Source organism: Anabas testudineus, chromosome 22, assembly GCF_900324465.2.
Source record: "Anabas testudineus chromosome 22, fAnaTes1.2, whole genome shotgun sequence".
Classification (NCBI taxonomy): domain Eukaryota; kingdom Metazoa; phylum Chordata; class Actinopteri; order Anabantiformes; family Anabantidae; genus Anabas; species Anabas testudineus.
The window spans coordinates 12366378-12387318 of record NC_046630.1 but is presented as its reverse complement, the minus strand read 5'-3'; the positions used below and the strand labels follow the sequence as shown (position 1 = coordinate 12387318).

The 20941-nt window shown below is 39.1% G+C and overlaps 2 protein-coding genes and 1 long non-coding RNA gene across 4 annotated transcripts in view; 1 reads left to right on the top strand and 2 right to left on the bottom strand.

The window, feature by feature from the left end:
* Positions 1-16859, top strand: part of LOC113148596 — a 31339-nt gene extending 14480 nt beyond the window's left edge. The window contains exon 3 of the long non-coding RNA XR_003297449.1: positions 16624-16859. This is a non-coding gene — a long non-coding RNA (uncharacterized LOC113148596). The remainder of the gene's footprint in view (positions 1-16623) is intronic.
* LOC113148594 (rab GTPase-activating protein 1) overlaps positions 1-20941 on the bottom strand; it is a 56022-nt gene that overhangs the window by 11240 nt on the left and 23841 nt on the right. For both annotated transcript variants that reach the window (XM_026340335.1, XM_026340336.1), the window contains 7 exons: positions 7057-7170; positions 5685-5759; positions 4769-4894; positions 4367-4510; positions 3557-3598; positions 3243-3371; positions 779-871 (listed from right to left, as the gene is read on the bottom strand). In XM_026340335.1, coding sequence (XP_026196120.1) covers positions 779-871; positions 3243-3371; positions 3557-3598; positions 4367-4510; positions 4769-4894; positions 5685-5759; positions 7057-7170 — 723 coding nt within the window. The remainder of the gene's footprint in view (positions 1-778; positions 872-3242; positions 3372-3556; positions 3599-4366; positions 4511-4768; positions 4895-5684; positions 5760-7056; positions 7171-20941) is intronic.
* LOC113148595 (probable G-protein coupled receptor 21) lies at positions 11052-16630 on the bottom strand. Its single transcript, XM_026340337.2, has one exon. The coding sequence runs from the start codon at positions 15911-15913 to the stop codon at positions 14672-14674; it is 1242 nt and encodes a 413-aa protein (XP_026196122.1). The 5' UTR covers positions 15914-16630; the 3' UTR covers positions 11052-14671.

Here is a 20941-nt window from a genome sequence, read left to right as displayed (position 1 = left end):
AGACTGTGAACCAGCAGCAACAGGCAGCTGTGTTAAAAACTGACGTGTAAATTATTTTCCTTGACATGTAAGACAAAAGAATTAAGAGGATGGATTATGAAATCTTGAGTGTTACTACTACAAGTCTGTTATTGCAAATAACGCAATATAATCATCTTCCTCATTACTTCTGGTGCTGAATCTTTACGATGCCAGGATTTTACTGATAAATGATACGTAGCTTTTTACTGCGCTGATGTTATAAAATAGGATACATGTAACTGAAACATAAACTGTAATAGGTGGACTAAAGCAATGCTAGTTACTAGAAACAGCTTGTGAACACCCTGTGAGATACACAAATGGTTTTGCTCGCTAGAAGCATCAGGAGCAAACACAGAAGTAGTTCAGCCAGTGTAATTGATGATCTTGTACTGTATACAACCAACCTGTTACCCTTGAGATGTGCCATGTACAATTAATAGCTTTTCTTTGATGCCATGCACTTTTTCTTTCCTGAATAAGGACAAGGTCTACAGAAAAAAAAAATCTGTTCAGTGGAAAATCTGTAAGGTGGTTGCTGTGACTCAGATATATTTACGCACAATTTTGAGGTAGTACTCTGTAGCAACCCATGTAGGTTGCAGTACTTGTCGGACTAAAGGAATCCATGGAGTTTAACAACTTACACAGTTACTGAAACATACCTTTATATTATTGTTCTGCTTAATTTCACAGAGAAGTCACTGACTTTTGTATGCTTAATGTCTGCACAGTACTATTTTGTGTGTTTGTCTACCTCATATCTCTCGATAGGTGCCTCCTGCTGCTCCTGCTGCTCCCTCATGGTGTGGTACTCCTTCTCAAATTTCTTTAGTTTCTTCTGACTGATCTGTTTGGGAGCAGGAGAAGAAAAACAATATGATATTTTTTTTAACTGTATCACATATGAAGAATTATAATCACAATAATACACATGATGAAGTTTGGAAATTCAACTAGCCCACTATTCTTGGGCTCTTGCATTAAATGTGGCTGCCAGTAGAAAATCTTTCTAATCTTTTGCAAACAAGGACACACATTTCTACTATTTGCTGGACTGTGGCATTCTTTAGCATCTAAAGTTGTAATATAACATATGTAATGGTTCCTGCCCAATATCTCTGTCCACACAGTCCACTAGTTTATACTCCGTTTAGTTGTACTGCCCTCAACTCTCTTATTTTCAGTAACATTACTACATTTAGCCAGTCTCATCAACAAGGCTTTCACTGTCCAGACACTGCCTTACATTGGTCTTTTTCAGCTACTCTAAAATGAACACTATGTGCCCGATTTTCAGCATAAAAGAGAGAGAGACCCAACACTGTCTCCAAACTAAGACATGCTTGCTGCTATGCAGATTTTAACGCATCTGATTAAGGCTGCATCTCTGCACATTTTGGTCTCAGGTTTATATTAAACCACAATATATGCAGTGATCTAAATACTTTTAATGTTCATCACTCAATGATGTAGACGGTAGCGGAAAAGCATGACCTGCATTTGTCTTGCCCTGTCTGCATGTGTGTGCTTTGGAAAAGTATTTGTTTACACGTTCTGGTCTGTAAATGTGAGACAGATAAAAGGAAGACAAAGTAACAAGAGGTCATTCAGGGCACGACTTGTCTGATCCCTCTCCTTTCTTTTTTCATTCTCTCCTGTGGCCCTGACAGAGTGCTCTTCAGAAACTACTACTTAGAAAAGCAATTGCAATGCAGAGTGCCCCTGCCTGTCTCAAGTACTGAGAATTTAAACATAAAATATTTGAACTGACTATAAATTACTGTTGTACACAACAAACTAGAAGAGGTTTACTGTAATAACACCTGTTCTCTCAGGAGATTTGCTGATCATTCTATGCTTATCAGAAACTGAAATAATTTTATAAGCTTGCTCAATTGCAGCTGCTTTGTTTCTGCAAAATAAAAAGCACCACTTTGAAAAAATTAGTCAGCAGTGGGAAAACTGTGTATGCAAGCTCAATGTACCACCGTATCTAGAAAGCACAGAGCTATGGTGTAGACATAAAAAAGCTGGTATGTGCTGGTGATTTTTACTTCAAATTCATAGTGATTTTGTCTTCTATCCGAGTATCCTCACCATCCCAAACTCTTTTTTTTTCATGATTTCTCTTCTGAACTGATGTGTCTATGCGACGAGAACTGAAACATCTTCAAAAGTCTAGCAGGCTTTGATTTAGAACACACACACACCTATTCTTTCTCAGCTGGAGAAGCTCATTGTGCATCTCTTTCTGCTGCCCAACCATCTCAAATGAGATCCAAAAAGCTCAAATCTCTTTCCATGCTGGCTCTTTTACAGAGTTTGTGCTAATAAAAATCTCAGCCTAAAGTTACCTTCAAAGTCAGACCCTCTAAAATAGGCCATGCTGTTCAAAACAGGTCAGGACACAGGTGGGAATGTGTGTGTGTGTAAGAGACAGAGACAGAAAGTGTGCACGTACCCATGTGTTCACGCCATCTGTTTAGCCTTACCTGAAGTTCAACAGTGCCCCCTATTGGTATTTCTGTATTACTGCTAGACTACAAACCTTTTATCCATTCAGTCATCTAACTAGTTGGTCAAAACTTTTTGTTTCCACTAGTTGAGGTTGAGGATGGTTAGTGTAGTGGTAACATCCCCGCCTTCCATGTGGGAGACTGAGGTTTGAATCCCAGCTGTAGCCTACCTCCAGGTAGTCTGCCAAATGACTAAATCTAAATGTGTGTGGGTGGCAAACCATTCACCATCCCAGTTATTTTTTATAGTTCAGAGTATATATAGATATATCGATAGATATATTGATATAGCTGTAGTTGGATAGATAGATAGCACAGTTGTTAGTACCGCTGACTTTGGTATGGTAGGGTGTTGGTTCGATTCCCAGTTAGGACAATATCCAATGAAACACCTGATGTCACAACTAGAGAATGATGCAGTACAACACAAATGCTACGGCAAGGGGGAGATATTACCATCATCCTCCCTACGATCAGAGATAATAATAATAAGAGAGCTGTCAAAGTCAAAATGGGACACACCTCCAAAGGTTGACAGAGCTAAGATCCTGTGGGACTTCCAGATACAGACTAACAAACTGGTAATGGCCAATCAACCTGACATAGTAGTGGTGGACATACAGGAGAACAAGGCTGTAGCGATCTTGCAAAGAAGGCTGCATGTTTTTAGGGAAACTGTTTACTCTGATACTCTAATCTCACCTTCATGCTACAAGCCAGCTCCATTAGTTTCTTTGCATTTTCCTCAGACCGATATCTCTTTGGAACTGGGACGCGAAAGAATTTGAGTGCACCCTCGAAGTCTGTTTGGATCAGATCATCTTTTGATGTCTGTGGGGAAAACAAACAACATGTAAGCCAATCAGGCACAAATAGTCACAGTATTCTGCAGAGATTAGTTTCCTCTTTTGTAATGTCCTCACTCATTACCACATTGCTAAATTAGACTAGATATGGTAAATAACAAGTAAATTAATGTGGTACATAACTGGTTGGTGTTTGTGTGTCTAGCTTACCTTCAAAAGTGCCAAGGCGACATTGAAGATCACACTGATGCCCTAGGAATAAGAAAATATTACTGTTTTCAGTTCATTCAAGACAAAAAGAAGACTAAAGACTATCTAAACTGTAGACGTTAGTGTTGGAATTGTTTCTTATTGTTCATAAATTGTGCATATTTAGATATGAACAGTGTATAGGTTTACTCCTTGAAAAAGCATTGAAAATTTCTCCTTAAGGATTTTTGCTGGCCCCTCAGTTATATTGCCATGGACTACCTTACTGTAAAAGGCAGCTTTTCACCTTAGCCTGTGGTTACGCATGATCTGTACTTGAGTTTGTGAATAATTTCCCAAATCTAGACCCATCTCCCAATTCTGGCAGACGCTAAGATGCTGAACAAACTCATCAGGAGGGCTGGCTCTGTTCTGGGTGTGGAGCCTGACCCTTTACATGTTGTAGCTGAGAGGAGGATGCTATTCAAACTCCTCTGAATCCTGGCTGGACAAAGAAGCATGTTCAGCCAGAGACTGATCAATGTCAAGTGCTCCACAAAACACCTGAGGAGATCCTTTAAACTAAGGCAGAGGGGAACAGACTATCATCAGAATCATAATTTATGTCATATTTCATATAGTTATCACTCTCCATTGCAAAACATTCCACCCTGGACTATTATTGTCCTTTTTCATCCATCTTTACACTGCTAAACTGAGATCATTTAAGTGGTTAGAAGCTTGTAACACAAGTTACATATAGAGTACTTTCAAAGCAAATGTGATTTGTAGCTAGTAAAGTTGTGTCTGTGTTTTCCTTTTATTACCAACCTCACACAGTAGCAGGTCAATGATATGGAAGACCATATAAAGAGGGAACTTGGCTGTAAAGAGGGTGAGAAACCACTGAGATGCGTACATATGAGCCTCCAGACCCACATTCAGGAAATGGTTGTACAGGTCTGGTATATATTCCTGTTGAACACAAAAAGAACGTTACAGGGAAAGAGGAGAATGAAAAAAACATTAAAATATGGCACAGGGAGGAAGAGAAGTAGAAGGAATGATGTTGAGAGAAAGAAAGAGGAGAGAGGTAAATAAATAGAACAAAATGGAACTAAGAGAAAAGTTAAAAATAGAAAGGAAAAATCTGGGTAAGCAGAACAGCGACCACTGCTATGTTGTACATTCAGAAAACCTACTTTAGATTAAATGCAACGACCACACACACACCTGCATGAGTCTCTCAAGTTGGAAGAACTTGCAATGCAGATCCTCAAAGTTCTGCTTGAAAAGGTCCCTGAGCCCGTAGTCAAACATGATCTTGACCAGCACGCTGAAAGCTTGCTCCTCTGGCATCTGAAAGAAAAAAACAACACATTTATTTACATAGATGTTTCTCCACTAGGTGGAACCGTTGACCTGCCTTTGGACTCAAGAGATGCTTCAAAACAAGCCACTCCAGAGATGCATTCAAACATGCCCTGCAAACCTGAACTTACCTAGACATTAACTCAACGGGCTGTATGTGACAACAGACGTGTGAGTCACCTGGCTTGAGCAGCTGCCAGCTTCTAGTGCAAATTCAGTGTAATGTCCAATTAACTGTAAACAGGAGGTCATTGTCCAGAGTACTCATAGGAAGTGAGTTGATGTGTTGATTATGTTTCTATAATGCATCTTTGATGTTGTAATCAAAACACATTGATTTCCACCACTTTTATGTCATATCCTGCCTCCCCCTGCACACTCTACCCAGGCCCAAACCAAACGGAGTATTTACAGTAGGTGAGAACGCATCTGACACAGAATCTCCCGTGTGTACTACACATGTGACAGGGCAACTTTTTATTTGAGAAAATGGCTTTGGTAGGAGTGCTAATAACGTACATAATATGACGTTATTAGACATGTTAATAACCATCATCCTACCTTTGTGGAGAAACTCTACGTCATACCTTTTGTTTTCTATAATGAATATACAGCCTACAGGGTTTAGGACATTTAAAATAAACCAGGCCAATCCTCCAGTGTTGTAAAACGTCATTAAGATACCGATGTCACATGAAAACAAAACAGTCCCTCTCAGCTTTTTAAATTGTTTGAAAAGCTTGGATTTTTGCTGGACCCTGCTGATATGTGAACTCACGTGCAGCAGCAGCACAGCGGCCAAGAAGGACTGTCCCTGGCAGTAGCCAATCTCCTCATCGTAAACGGAGTAAGCCTGAAGGAGAAGACAAAGACACACACCCAGACTAAATGCATGTTACAGTGAACTCAAACACTGATGAGTTAAAGGAAATAAAAAACATTGTTTAACTACTGTAGAAAAAAGTATAAATATGTTGTTTTTGAATTGTTGGCAGACCTGAATTACACTGTACATGCTACAGAAAATAACTTCTGGTAATACTGTTCATCTTTCCAAAAATCTTTTTTAAAGGTGCTTTACAGTGCGCCATATGTCTCCAACACCCTTGATTTTATTTTGAAATGCCACATTACTGGTATTAGAACAGCAATACAAGAAGACACAGATGAGAGATGCATCTGGACTGAGGGATTGGGGAAAAGAGTTAAGTAAGTAGTAAAAAATGAACATGAACAGGTAAAAAGACAAGAGAAGGCAGAACTGGAGAAAGAAAAAGGGTTGGAAATGGAGTAAAAATGACGAGAGGAAGCAAGGGAGAGAATTTGGAAAAGGGCTGTAGTGGCCTACTAAGCTACAAACACAAATAATGAGTCTAAGTCAAATAGACAAAGTGTGGATCAATCTGCACAGAAGAAAGGGAGGGCCCACTGAATTATTCAAACACACCTGAGGAGGTGCTTGTCTGGGAAGAGATGGATGCCCTCACCTGAGTTATACATAATGAATGCAATGAAAATGGAAAAGAAAACACTGAACACTCTGCAGCCAAGCTATTAATGTGATAGCATGGAAGTGCAGGTTAGAATGTGTGTGTGTGTTTTAACTGTATATGCACATGAGCACCAGCACTTCTTCATCATCACTAAATATGTGTGACAAGCTGCAAGACATGCGCATATATGCATACACACTGGTGTGTGAGGTCCAGTTGTGCAACAGGTGAGTGTCTGTGTGTGTACGTGAGTTCGATTAGAAAATTATTTTGCTTTTGTAGACAGGCAGTGAACTTGCTGCACTGCCCAGAAACAGTTTAGTTAATTGATGAATGGTCCATTTTAAATTTAACACTTGCAACTGCTGCTCTACAAGCGCTGTTGTTGCACCTACTGTAACGCTTGTGTGATTACATAGTAAACATTATTGTATTACAGGGAAACGTGATTCAACATCACGTGCAAACCGCAATTAGTGGTTCAGGCAGTGAACACCACTGCTACCAACTGTTTACATCTCACCTTCGTAAATAAAGTAAGTGCTGATCTGTTTTTATGGTTAATTAACTGAAGCATCTTATGTTAACTACTCAGAAAAATTTACTTAAACCTCTTCTGAAGGGGTGTGTGTGCGTGTGTGTGTGTGCATGTCTCACCTTGCAGATCTTGTAAAGGGAGTCTTGTCCATCTCCTCCAGTGTCTTTGAAGTAGTCATGAGCTGGGAATGTCCTGTTAATGTCTCTGGTGATGGCACTATCCTGAGGGGACTCCTAGCAGTGAAACCAAGAAGGGGACACAAAGGAAAAGGTCAGCATGTGTGAAGAGAAGGAAAAAAAAAACAAACAAAAAAAACAAGCATGACACCAACAGAATCAGTTCTCTCATCTAAAAGTCCACAAGATGCTTTATTATTTATGACTACAAAAAAAAGGTTAGTGTTCCTCGCTGTGTTGTGACCCCACTTTCGCTCACTGCGGAGATTTATAATATGGGGCAGGATGAATTACTGGTGGCACAGAATGTTCTCTTCAACAGTACAGACTGTACACGTTTCCCTTCTCTCCACATTTGTCTGTCTGTCCACTACATTTCAGCCTATTTCAATCAATTTTAGAACCTTAGACAAACAGTTCTAACAACAGTTGTTAAATAATAACACAGCTCTGACAATTGGAGTGAAGCAAAGCGGACTAAATTTATCTTGTAGAAAAAAACATAGATTCATAGTAATTATCATACAAGTGTCCTGTGAGATAAGTATATATATCACATATCACACCAACAATTTTGCTATTTCTTAGCTGTTCACTTCATGACATACTGCACATAACTCTTTGTACAGTACTAGGAACATATCAGATACACTGGCCTAATCCAGAGTGATATGAACAACTGAACTGTAATGTACGATATAAAAGCAGGTTGATAAGAGGATGTTTGTTTCACCGTCACGGCTTCTCCCACCACTACTCTGAATTACAGTCAATTTAACTTGTTGAAGGATTGGGGGGAAATGTGCGCGAGTGCTCGACTACGAGTCAGTAACCCTGCTAGTGGCTTTGTGAGACTGTGCTTATGAGGGATAAAATAACAATAACATGCTCCGATGACAATGTTGCCATGTAGATGCTGAACAGGTACAATGTTTAATGTTTGTTTCATTTAGCTTATGACAAAATGCTAAAGAATGTTAAAAACTGGACAAATAGTCTGATGAGAGGGTTCAGGGCAGGATTCACTGACAGAAGCATAAAGGTGTGGCCACAAGCCTGAATGCACAGAATGCATATCCCCATGTCTCGCTCTCACACACAAACACACACACACACACACACACACACACACACACACAGACAGACACACAGACACACACACACACAAGCACACACACAAAATCAGTAAATACTCCAAACTAGCTTTGCTTGTCAAAGATTAATGACCCCTGACTTCATTATTGATGAGCCTGTAAATAAGTAATGTTATTCTAAGACACTCTGGAAATTACATGACAAATCTAATACACATTTAAAGATGTCTTCATACAGTATGTGGAGGGCGAATTGGCTCTGATATTGGGACTGTATATTAAGCAACAGTACAAAAACTGGGCATTTGTTTAACTTGTAAGCAGAAATCCATCATGGTATTTCTGTAGTCAGCAGGAGGTGTTGCCTCTCAGTCAGAAGTAAATAACAATGCCAAAATATATTCATGTTGAAAGAGCAACTTTATGTTGCACTCTGTTCCATGTAGGACAATTATGCAGTTTTCACGTAGATGATAACACAGATAAACTGAAAACATATACCTTAGAAACCCCTTTCTTTTAATCTCCAGTACTTCTTAAATCTCTCTTGTTCTTTTTCTAGCTACCTCTACTGTGCCTTATTGGTCTCTCTGCTTCCCATCAAGTCCCTTCCTCTGTTTTTTTTCTTTTTTCTTACTAAGTTTCTGTTCCAGCTTCCACAGAGGAAGAGAGTGAAACAAAAATAATGCAAGTATAAGAAGAAATGCAGGAAGAAAGGAGTACTAAAACAAAGCAAGCTAATGACAATCAGAGACCAACAACTGTGGGCTTTTTATAAGCCAATTCCACAACTTCCACCACACCCAGTAAGTCATAGTTAGCGTGTATATAAGCACAGTCAACTTGACTAGATGCTTAGGGAGGTCTGAGTCATGTTTATTGTTAATTCACTATTCAATAACACATAGCCTACCTCATGTCCTTTCCTCTTGCTGCTCTGACTCTACAGACTCTGTACAATCTTCACTTACTATCTCTGAAAAGATCATTATTAAATTACCTTATCAACAGAAAAATAATCACTTAGTTGTTTCTGTCATTTATCATTTAATGAAAGAAATGAAATATTGTGGACACCACAGAAAAGGTCACTTCACAAATTAAGTTAATTTACAGTGAAAATCATTGGGATTGATCTGTTTTGGAGCACAGGGCTGGAGGAGTTACTCTGTCCAGTGTGAAGGGCCCATTACACTGGGGTACAGTCTCTCAGTGAATGATAAGGATCCATGTTTGTACAAGCACCACTTAGCCATACTTATCTGAAGTGCTGAGAGCATGTACAAAGACCTCTGACATAATGGCCAATTAGCTTCCTCCCTCTCTGTCTGTGTATTTGGGTAAAGACCGGCTCTGAATGAAGGTAGCGTGCGAGGAGAGAGAAAACATATCCAGTGGATGGCATGAATATCAGAGCAAGTTAAAGTAGGAGGAGGGAAAAGAGACAGGATGCTAAAGATAATACTGAATACTAAAATGCACCTCAAAATATCACTTAAATTAACAATTTCCCAAGTGGCACACTATTCCTGTAATGGCTATGTTACTCCCTGCAAGGCTTTAGAGCTTCTCCAACTGATATACACCAAAAAGTAAAAATCCCAAAATGGTGGCACTACAGTGTGCGTGTGTGTTTATGTGTGTCTAAAGTTAGGAATAAAGAACCAAAGAAACACTTCCGTGGGAATTCTCAGTAGCTAGCCTACTCAACTTAGCTATCTATTGTTTATGTCCCTGATTTTCTCTGACTCAACACAATAGCTGACATGTCATTCTGTTATTCTTTCTCTGCTCATACAGGACCCCGTTGGGATGCCATGAGAACATGGTGGTATTCATCAGGCTCCATATAAACCTTTTACCAAATAATCATGAGTGTTATTCTTTCATGGTTTCACTGAAATTACATTTGAATTACAGAAGTAATTGTAAATTGTAATTCTTTGTAAATAATTAGGAAGCTTGGACAGATGCTTTCTGACAAATACAAAAGAAAAAAACAGTTGAAGTTTTTTAATACAGTAAATACTACTTAGTTCAATCTTGTGATTCCTTCTGTGCTCTAATTGATTGCTGCTCAAACTACCCGCAGTGCTGTTTCTTCACCTCAGCGTCAACCATAATTAAATCTTAATCATCTGTCTCATGACCTACTTTTTGTGCCACTTGTGCACTGGTATACTGCTTCAGTACAAGCCGAGCACGGCAAATATGAATCTAATCACAACTGAGAAATGATGTAAATAATAATGTTGCCACATACTACATACACTGCGTACAATAGTCTGTATTGTCTTGGTATTCTCTAATTCTAATTACCCACTGCAGTTTTGCCACCATGCAAATTAAATAAATTGACTGCATGCACAAATATGGTGCTGCTGTATTACAGCCCATTTACAGAATGTGAACAGCAACACTTTATTTTTATCTGTAATCATCTACATGGTATTCACAGTTTGGCCAACAGTGGAAAAATCTCTGTCAGCATAATGCAGATTGAGTTATTACTTTTCTTATCAACTGCACTACTTGATCTTTATCCAGCAGTATTTAGCCTATTTTCCCACCTCTCTAAATATAGGGCCTCTGTGATATCTGCCCCAAATAATACAGCACTGTTCTAAAGTATGGCTTACTAGTGCCATTTAACATGTGGGAGAGTGCAGAATCAGTTTAATGAAAGCACTTGCTTTTATCTCCTTTTACACACACTCACACACTCACTCACAAACACACACACACACACACACACACACTCACACACTCACTCACAAACACACACACACACACACACACACACACGTGCCTCCTTTTGATGCAAAATATAAGGAAGTTTGAATATATTGAGATAACATCACATTTATTTGCTCAGTACAGACACACAACATGTACATCTTTTAATAACATTTATGTTCATCAACCACAAAGCATCATGTAAAAAAGTGTCACATACACTCATTTAATGACAGCTAAATTAAACATGTTTGACCATATCCATTATATCAAAATTTTCCATCTATAAAAGGAGATGCGCAACAAAAACACTTGCTACGAACAAGTTTGTTATATTAGGTATGACGTTAATTTAGTGTGCATGTTAATGGCTTCATTTTCATCAGGACTTTACAAACAGCCTCTTGTTCACCATGAGAAATCTTCAGCTTTTACTGTGACAGAGTGACATTCCTGTAACTTTTGGGACGTTTTGTTACAGTGGTCGGTCTTGTCTAAATGTGATAGTAATCTGCTCTTTAAACCAGCTGGATAATGAGTCATCCTTTGGTACGGGTCTGGAGTGGCCTATTTTGGGGCTTGAGAAAACAAAAAGTAAAAAAGACTGTTCAGGTAAGTGGATGATAAAGCACACTATTAAAGTGAGGCAGCTGTACTGCTTGTTACCAAAAGTTATCAAAAAATGTTTATTTATTTTTTTTTTATATATAGAATAGCCAGATCCAATTAATACATGTTTACTTACACAGAGCCACATCTACAGTATGTGACTTCATTGGCTGTCTGGAAAGTGACAGCCCAGAATGTGGCAATGCCTATAAAGATGAAGAGGCACCCTCCAGTATTTTTGGAAATTGTTTAAAATAGATAGAATGATAAGGACTTTGAAAACACAACACTATATAGTCAGTGTACTAGTTGCTGGCAGACCAGCCTTCATGTCCATATTGCCTCTTGTTCTCTCTAGTCCTATACAACATGGCACTGTACCTCAACAAAGCCTGTGCAGTGTTGTTTTCCTCACAGGAAAAAGGAAGTGTGTGTGCTGACATTTTAATTAGCTAATGTTTGGGCATAATAATTTCCCTTGGTACTTTTCTTTCAGTCTTACAAACTTCTGAGGAGCTGTACCATTTACTGTAGAAATAATCTCTTTTTAGTGGCGAACGTCTTACCTATAGTTCAAAGTCCTCAATCTTTCAAATCAAAGTAGTATAAAATCATCTTCATAACGACATAACTTCAGTCAATTCAACTGGTAAACATGCTGCTAAACCTTGAAGTCGCACCATTTATCATGTCACAACAGAACAGACAAAAAGTAATTTTGGTAATTTTACAAAAATAAATTTGTGTATTTTGACAATCAGACATTCAATACGCCATATCTGTACAAACCATTTCTGAACAAAAGAAGGTACAAATGGAATATATTAAAATATTTTGCAACGCTTCACAGACAAAAGACAACATATGACTCTATTTACCACCACTGTACTGTACATCATACTCAATTTAAATATAGTATACTAGAGGGAAGTGATGTGCAGCTAATAAAGTAACGAAACAACTTTGTTAGCACCCTTGCTAGAACACCATAAACAGTCTAATTCAGCCATTGGTCACATAATAATTCACTTGCACACTTGCTCATACTGTGTACACATACTAACAAATACATTACATAAAAACAGTTTTGAGTAATCTGTTAGTTCCTAGTTATTTTGAATTCTAAAGATGAGAAAAACAATGACTGCAAATTATGAACACACATGCTTTTAAAATTACACAACAAATATGGTTCTGATTATTTCCTAATGATCATGGAATTCAGTGAAAGAGGATGACTAATGAAAAGTTCATCTCTGCACATCCATACAATTACCAATCTGTGCTCTCTAAAAACAGTCACGTGTCTATAAATTGAGTCCTCTCTAGCTGTTGGATTAAAATCCTAACAGTTTATTTGTATAGATAGGCAACAATATGTCTCTGGATAGTAAAAACAGTCATATCCATGTGCACAAGGCACCACTGAGCCACCAGTGCAGATGACCTACACTCATTTGTTACAAAATCTTCATTTGTTAAATATTACGAAAATAATTTAAACTAAGAATATCTTTATAAACTTTCTTTGGTAGAATAGATAAGGTATATAAAGCTAAAATAACTGCCACTAAATTAAATGTTACATGGGTCTCCTTGGTATGACACGGTACATACACTTGGAGTGATTTTGACTTACTAGTGGTCTCGAAACATTTGTATAACATTATTGAAATGGGCCTACAACACTACGCATGTGGACAAGATGATGGAAACAGACCACAACACATGCATGCACTGCACACTGATGCATACATACTGACAGACACACATCTGAAATTGGTACAGTTAACAGGTACAGTAAGATGATAGCCTGCTGGCAGGAGTGAACGGGCTATTTGTTGTTTCTATTTACATGTGATGTGATGTGAAGTTTGCATGTATTGTCATGCACTAGTCCTCAAATGAAAGAACAATAATGCTGTTACAACAGAGCCTACGCCCAGATTTAAAGCAAGGTAATTAATTGCAGCAGCATGTGAAGGTGATATTTCCATAATAACTACTTGTCAATAAACTGTGCCTCATAGCAAATCCTGAAGAAGGGCTGAGGATCACAGTTTAAGGGTTATTTGCCTAAATAAGTTTTGGGACCAAAGGCAAAAACATTTTCACTTTGATTTGGTCAGTGGTGCACACATAGGTTTATACACAGTGAATGTAAAAACACCTTTTCTTGGTCTTGCTTTGTCTTGGACACAATTATGAAACAACTTAATTTACGTAATCAAATCAACAAAAGTGAAACAAACTGAAAAGATCATAAAGATTAACCAAAAGATAAAGCTAACAGTCGTACATCTCATGTCATATATTACTACAGTACAGTAGGCTATGAACACAAGTGAAAGACATATTGTCTTTGTGCATAAATAAATAATCTTATCTATAATCCATTTTAAAAAATAAGTCAGTAAAAGTCTTCGGACAATCTATTATCAGTTCAGTCTAAAACTACATGCCGTTTCTTTTTGAATCAGTCAACCAACATGAGACACGCGCACATACACACAGTTACATCACTTTGTGTCGTATGTAAGAGCATGTAAAATCATACTGAAAGAGCTTTATGTTCGCAGTTTATCTCAGTGCTACATAACTAAAAAACAGTAATTGTTCCATTTGCACTGATTTCTATCATCTTCTACTTTGAATACATACTGTATTGGCATCAAATGAAGGTCATGCTGTATTACATACAGCTTTTCAGTACAGTTATCTTCAGTAACAAAAAAACAGATTTAACCTTCAAAGGGTTCACTTCTCCAAAAAAACCTTTTTTCTCTTTTCCAACCCCTTTCATCTATCACCACTGTCTGTACACAGCATCCTGCGTTTCCTTGACCGTTTTTAAACGCCTTGCAGCACGACTTGTGCCTTTTTATTCTTCAGTGCTATGCTCTTTATTCCCTTTCTCTGTGTTTGCCAGCTGCGGTATGTGCAGAGAGGACGTCTGCATAACCTCCAAATGCAACATAAACAACGATGGCAGATTGACGCCTCCTTCCTTTTCTTTACAGCACAATTCATCTTTACAGAGGAAACACACAATCACATCAGGCATCTTTTAAAAAGTTCAAATGCCAATTTGACCTTAGGCTTTCTTCTCTGTGTGTACACTACACATGACATGTTTTGCCTATTCCTAATTCTCTATGGCCATATCCATACCCAGACCCTGCAAATCCCTTTTCAACAGAGCCAATGAAAGCCTTTTTGGTGTTTTTAACCCCAAAGCCAGTGCCACTGCGTTGTAAACAGAATGAGCAGAGGCGTTTGAGACCCTTCCTGAAGGCAGAGTTGGAGAGGCTGTAGATGAGACAGTTACAGAAGCTGTTGCTGATGGCTAGCCATGTGGTCAGGAATGAGGCTGCTGGGTGGTGATAGATCCCTCCACTCTCCAACAGAAAGTAGAGGATGTAGGGCAGCCAAAGGATATAAAACACGCTGGTAATGCGGAACAGTACCATAGCATATCGCTTGTCTGGGTATGTTGATGTGGGCTGCTGATACGGTGGTTGGTGGTGTTGGGTTTTTTGTAGATGAGACAAGTGGGGAAACTGCCCTTGTTCTACAGCATTGCTGTCCTTGACCGCAGATCTCGCCGTCATTCCTGGCCCCTGCGGCTGTTGGGGTCGGTATCGTGCATGGCGCTCACTGATCTCCCTGGTGTGCTGCCGGCATATCTTGAAGATATTGGCGTAGGTGAAGCAGACAGTGAGAGCAGCAGGTGCGTAGAGCAGTGCAACAATAAAGCTTGTGAACGCTGGACTAGTCCTCCACTGAACTGCGCACCACTCTACCACATCCCCGTGATAACCAGGTTTCCCCCACCCAAGAAAAGAGGGGAGAAACACCAGAGCGGAGTACAACCATATGAGAACGATGCAGCAGCGTACTCGACAAGGTGTCACTAGGGATGCATAAGTCAGAGGTCGTGTGATGGCAATGTAGCGATCTACACTTACACATGCTAATGACACCATAGAAACTGATTTCAAAACAGATACCATGTACCCAAACACCTGGCAGGTGAGTTTGGGGTCAAGGCCCTGTAGGTGATGGAGAAGGGACAGTGAGGGGAACAGGCAGCTAGCCCCAACCAGCAGATCAGCATATGCCATAGTCTGGATGAAAGCGCTGGTGGTGTGCTGGCTAAGCAAGGGGGCGCAGTGAAACACAAAAATCACCACCAGGTTTCCAGAAATAATAAGAACAGTAAGGAGAAGTATAATTGAGACTTCAAGGATGCAGGTGCTGAAAGTCTGGGAATAGCCTATCTCAAGCAGGCAGAAAGGGGCAGATAAGTTTGACGGTTCAGCAGAGGTCAGGTTCAGTGAATCCAGGGAGGAATTAATCATCTTGGGCAGGAATATGTGTCGCAGGGGCCCTTTTGGGTTTAATAAACCCAAGAACCCACTATTTTGTCAGGTAGGTTTTTGAAAGTATCTGTGTAGTTTCAATAGAAATAAAAAGCTCCATGCTGTGATTCCATGATTAGACTGCAGCCATCTGCCATTTCAAATGCAGGAGGGACGGAAAGAACAGAAAAGGGTAAGGAAGCCCCCTGGGTTTTTCCTCAGTTCAGGCAGATTTTCTTTACACAAAGATACAGAGGCACCATGGAAAAAAAAACGATTAACACACAAAAGGAAATGTGTGTATTCTTTTTTCTTCTTTTGCAGTTATGCAAACTTCCCAGCCAAAAAGGCACAAAAAGGAAAAAGCTGAAAGAAACGTGACTTTGTTTGTTTGAAGTCCACTTCTAGTCCAATCTATGCTTGAAATGCCTCCACTCCCTATAAAGTCAGAGATGTCGTCAACATCTGCTGCAGCTGCAGACAGCACAGATTAAAACTCTCCCTTATCTGTCGGTATCCCACAGAGTCACAAACACAGCTTCCAGTCCAAAGACGTTACTGTGGAATATACTGCATACATAACTTGAGGGAAGGAAACATTAAGGATAATTTGTCCTTCATTTGGTCCTTTAACTCCACCTCTGTCCTGCTTCTTTTCCTCTTCTTCTCCCCCTTTACCACTCTTCCACGTCCACTTGCTCTTTTCTCAGGTTCTGTCTGGTCCTTCGCAGTAAGATCACAGCAGACTGCCGCGTGCTGAGAGGATGAAGGCAGTGCGTGAGGTGACTGATGCTTAAAAACATACACGCACACATACAAACACACCCCTGCTATTATTTCTATTCAGAAGAGCAGAAACTATGCCTGGAGTGGACATGAGGTAGGCATGCATACCGATGCTGGGAGAACCCCCTGTGTTCATTTATTCTCTCTTGCTGTCTCTCTTTCTCTCTCCCTCTGCCTCACTCTCTACAGAAACAGTGGCACTGAAGCCCCTCCCCATCTCTGTGGGTCCAACCAATGATCAAGTACATGGGCACGAGGTTTCTTCTTCTCCCACCCTCCCACTTCTCCTCCCCCTTTTTGTGCCAGTGCTTCACATAATTACTCAAAATTCACATTAACATACTGTTTCACGCTTTCAAAACTGGTAGCACTCACTATTAGGTCTCTCCAATGTCTCACCTTATTATATGTATTCCTATATACAGTGCATAAAACTTAATTGGTTATATTTGTAATTTACTAATTATAAATTGCTGCAACATTAAAGTGCAAGAGACTGAGAGACAATTTTAAATACATGAAAGCACACCACAAATGACACAGCCTGACTGTAATTTGCAACCCATTCATTAATGCAGAAAATACTTTCAATTAGCAACTGGGTCTGCCTTCTAAGTGCAAACTGTGAGGCCACTTTAAATGACTCCCTAAGGTTATATTCCTTAAAACATCTGTAAAGGTAATAGAGCAGGAACTATCACTAAGAACTTGCCCTGCTGTGATATTCTTTTGTAACACTAGTCTTAAGTAAGCAGCAGTTACTTAAGACATTCATACTATGGATGCAGGCTGGAGAATCATGTGGAAATGTTGTGATCCAAGATGGAAAACCTTTTCCTGACTCTTAACAATAACAGTACCACCATTCATACAAAATGTCCACAAGTTCTCACACACACACCTCCTGGCTCGTGGTGTATTTTTGATATGAAAGTGTTTTTTTCTGTCTTTGTCACTCTGTGTGTTATTTTGTCTCTTTGTAAGAGAAAGAAAGAGAAACTGCAACATGTACCAGAGTCCATGTAGTACCTGTAAGCACAGTACAAACAAGATCCAACATTTTCACGTTGTATTTGTGCTTTTCATGTTGCTGAACATCTGCATTTGAACTGTAACTTTGTCCATGTTTTTGTCTGTACATATCTTTCTGTCTATTTGTCCACAGAGCTCTTAAGAGATATGCACCTGCTCCTGATTTTGCATGAATCAGCAGATACTGTACCTCCACTTATAATGAGAGTTGATTTGATAGTCAGCCACCTAGGTAGCATGACCTCTCCAGACATTTGTCTCTCCAAAGAATTCCAGCAATCAGCTATTTATTACAAGGCTATAAAGACTAGTTACTCAGTTAACTTTTTTCTATTCCATTGCCCTTGGTAAATATTCTGAAATCTTCTTCAGCCTCTCTGCAACGAGTCTACTAAATCTGTAAATCTGTGCTAGAGTAATTACAGACCAGGGTGCTTTTTAGATACATTGCGATTAATTTATTTAATTATTATAAGGAATCCTGTACTAAAATTAGAAACTTCAGTGGGTAGTAATCACTGTCAGATTTTACACTGTATGGTCTACATCCTCATCCTAACGACTTTCTGAAGACTGCAGAGTTTGTCTCGTGCAGAGCAATTTGGTGTAGCGTGATGGAGACCCAAACACAGACACACACGCACCAGTCTGCACCTTTCTCCCCCGCAATCCAGACACACTCCCATGCTTTCACGCACCTCCTCTGCCCACCACACGAGGAGCTAAAAATAGATGACAGCATGACAGAAAGGGTTGGAAGAAGAAGAGGAATGGGAGAAAAGGATGAGGAAGGGAGTCACAGCTGTTGTCACAGAGCTCATCAAAGATTAGAGGAGGAAGAGCAGAAGAGGAAGAAATACAGCATAGCAAAAAAAAAAAAAAGAAAAAGGCAGCAAGAAGAAAAAAAAACTGTAAAGACAAGGAAGAAAGAAAGGCATTATGTAGTGTCACTTGGTTGCCAAGATGAACACAGCCTTGTTGGCTGTCTACCTAATGCTCCTTCACAGCTTGGTAACCTCTCAAGGACAGGCGTCCAGTATTCAGTATAGTATAACACAATGGCCCTAAACACCAACAAGCCAATTATTACAATTATTACTGATAAAGTGTTTATTACTGTGAATGATTTACTCATGTTAAAACTGGTTAACATTGGGATTTTACACACACACACACACACACTCATGCAATTATTTTTATGCTGGAAAGCAATGTTTGTTTTTTCTTAAAAAAATACAATGCCAAAATTGGAATTCATTTTACATTGATCTAATCCTTCTAAAAATAAAGATGATAATTAACAATCCGTTGCCATTCTGGCCGGCTGCCTGATTATTATTAAATCCCTCCAAATTCCACCACCACCCACCAACATAATCCACATAATTCAGTTATGTTTTTATACAAATGTGAAAAGGAGTCTGTGACAGTGGTTATGTCAGTGTGATATAACAAACACAAAAGAAACTGGTCAGCTGATTGCTGTTGGTAAAGAACCGAACAACTAATAAACAATCATCCTGTTTGATGATCATGATGTTTCTCTTTGTACTATGAGCCTACAGCTAGAAAGTAATACCAATGAGGCAAGGCTGTTGGGAGTCATTGCATAGTCACAGACTCAAACACCAAACAAACCACAGTAGATTCTAGGAAAAAGGAGACGATTCAACTGAAAAAAATAAAATAAAATTCTTTCATCTCACTGCTTGTATCTTCTGGCATTCACTGCATGATTTCTGATGTGGGAAACCCGATATAAAGGTGGTTAAACCAAATATGAAAATATTTCCAATTTTACCCAGTAGAAGGCAGAGCCGAATGCATAAACCTACAGTATGGGGCACAGAGAAATGCAGTCACACAAGAAAGACAGCAGACAATAGGAGAGGAGTGAGAAAAAGGAAAGCAGACAGTGTGACAAAACACAAGTGAGAGGCAGGGAGACACACAAGTTGACAGGAGCACAGACAATGAAAGGAAGAAGTCAGAGAGAGTCAGAGTTGTGCATACACAAATACAAATGATTACAAAGATAGATACACAGAGAGACAGACAAACAGGTCAATGTGTGGGTCAGGCAGAGACAGGCAGGCAGGTTCTTTTCCACCACAGCATTCACCAATTTACAAAGGGAAAACTTGCAAGGTCAGGTTCTTGTCCAGGGGCACTTCGACATATGGTCAATATGAGTCGAGGCTACCAACGGTAGATCACATAACAACACAATAACAATGTTTCAGAGGAGTATACACAGAAAACACAACCAAATATCTGAAACAAGCAATACGCCAGTTAAAATAATAAGAAAACGAATATACTGTATTAGCTGACGTTCCAACACTAGTCAACTTCCCAAGACAGTGTCTTTGCCCATCACTTTTTATAGCCACCTTGGAGACATTGCATGAACAGCATGAAAGTGAGACTAAGAGCAGCTGACTCACTCCAAAAGTGTCAGAGTTGACAACTGATTTAAAAGGCTAATGAAATGGAGCCTAGAAATGAGCAATATAAAAACGTTTTAACTGTGTGATCACAACAAACAGAGCGAGAATCAGCTGCTTTGAAAAAAATAAATAGTTGATTGGAATGGAGTCAGTCCTTCACCTGCAAAACTTAACGACTGTAACATTTAAAGGACAAATAACTGCCAAATAACTAAATGTAAATGTATAAAGAACGGAGTAAATACCTGACTGTAATGATGCTGGCTTGTAACTCATAACTCAGTTCCTCCTTAGATGAACAATGGTCTTAAGCACAGTCTTAATTGTAATCTCATTTTGTAAAGAGTCACATCAACAAATGTGATAAAGCAATATTTGGACAATAAAAAATTTAAAAAATACAATATAAACTGTAAAGAAGGCTGAAATGAAGCACTACACACATTGAATCAGCTTGGATATCTGATCTCATCTGATATTCCCTGCTAAAGCACAGATTTCACAGCACTTAGCACAGACAAACTGAATTTGAATGTCAGGAAACCTCTTAAAACACAACATTAAATTATAATGTTTTGTGTTCCTATTTTGATTAAATATAACAGAAAATATTTATGAAAGAGTCTGACAAACAACCGTAAGCCACAAACAAAACTTAAAATCCTGAGTGAAAGTTGGAAAAAATCAAACTGCATTCAGAGGAAAAGAACATAAATAAATTGTGGTGAGCGTCATTAATCTAACATGTTACAAAACCTGT